This window comes from Eimeria mitis, genomic scaffold, assembly GCF_000499745.2.
Source record: "Eimeria mitis Houghton genomic scaffold, Emh_scaff125, whole genome shotgun sequence".
Taxonomy (NCBI): Eukaryota; Apicomplexa; class Conoidasida; order Eucoccidiorida; family Eimeriidae; genus Eimeria; species Eimeria mitis.
Genome location: NW_013568437.1, coordinates 28,430 through 29,019, shown reverse-complemented (window position 1 = coordinate 29,019; position 590 = coordinate 28,430). Strand labels below are relative to the sequence as shown.

General features: G+C 48.8%; 1 protein-coding gene across 1 annotated transcript in view; it reads left to right on the top strand.

Moving 5' to 3' along the window:
• Positions 1-590, top strand: part of EMH_0089010 (uncharacterized protein) — a gene marked incomplete at both ends in the record, with an annotated part of 7,287 nt that overhangs the window by 4,635 nt on the left and 2,062 nt on the right. Inside the window, 2 exon segments of the mRNA XM_013494690.1 lie at positions 123-288; positions 427-469. Of these exon segments, the coding sequence (XP_013350144.1) occupies positions 123-288; positions 427-469 (209 nt within the window).

Genomic DNA, 590 nt, shown 5'->3' with positions numbered 1-590 from the left:
AAGCTTTTGATATTCAACGGAATACAACGAGTCGGACGCAACAAGGCCCCCCTATTCGGCATACGACATCGACTTCAAACATTGTTCGCTCAATAACTGGATCCGCGTTCGGTGAACTGCAGTCAGATGTACGGCATGGCGGTCTAGCAGTGGACGCAGATGGCACAGAAGAGAAGGATATCTCAAGCACAGTCGGCGGCCGTCAGCAAACTCTCCAGCCCCCAGCTGCCAGTGGTCGCTTCTTTAGTCGCACAGCAAGTGTTGACACAAATGATGACAAGGAACCTAGTAAGTCGTCTCGACGGAAATTTGTTTCTGTGATCCACCACACCTGCTTGGGCAGTTTTTCTCGATAGGGTTGCCCACATTTGAGCTTTTATGTATGCTGTTCACTGCAAACATGTGTGTTTCTTTGCCTTGTTACAGTTCTGAGCCCTCAAGAAGATTTGCAGACTGATCCTTCGATGGCGTAAGTTCCAACAGACTTGTCCCCCTAAACAAACTAAGACTAGAATTTTGCCAGGAAATTTTGCGGCACGCCAGGTGGTGGCTCTCTTTTGAGCCACGGCGGAATCAAAACCCCTAAGTAT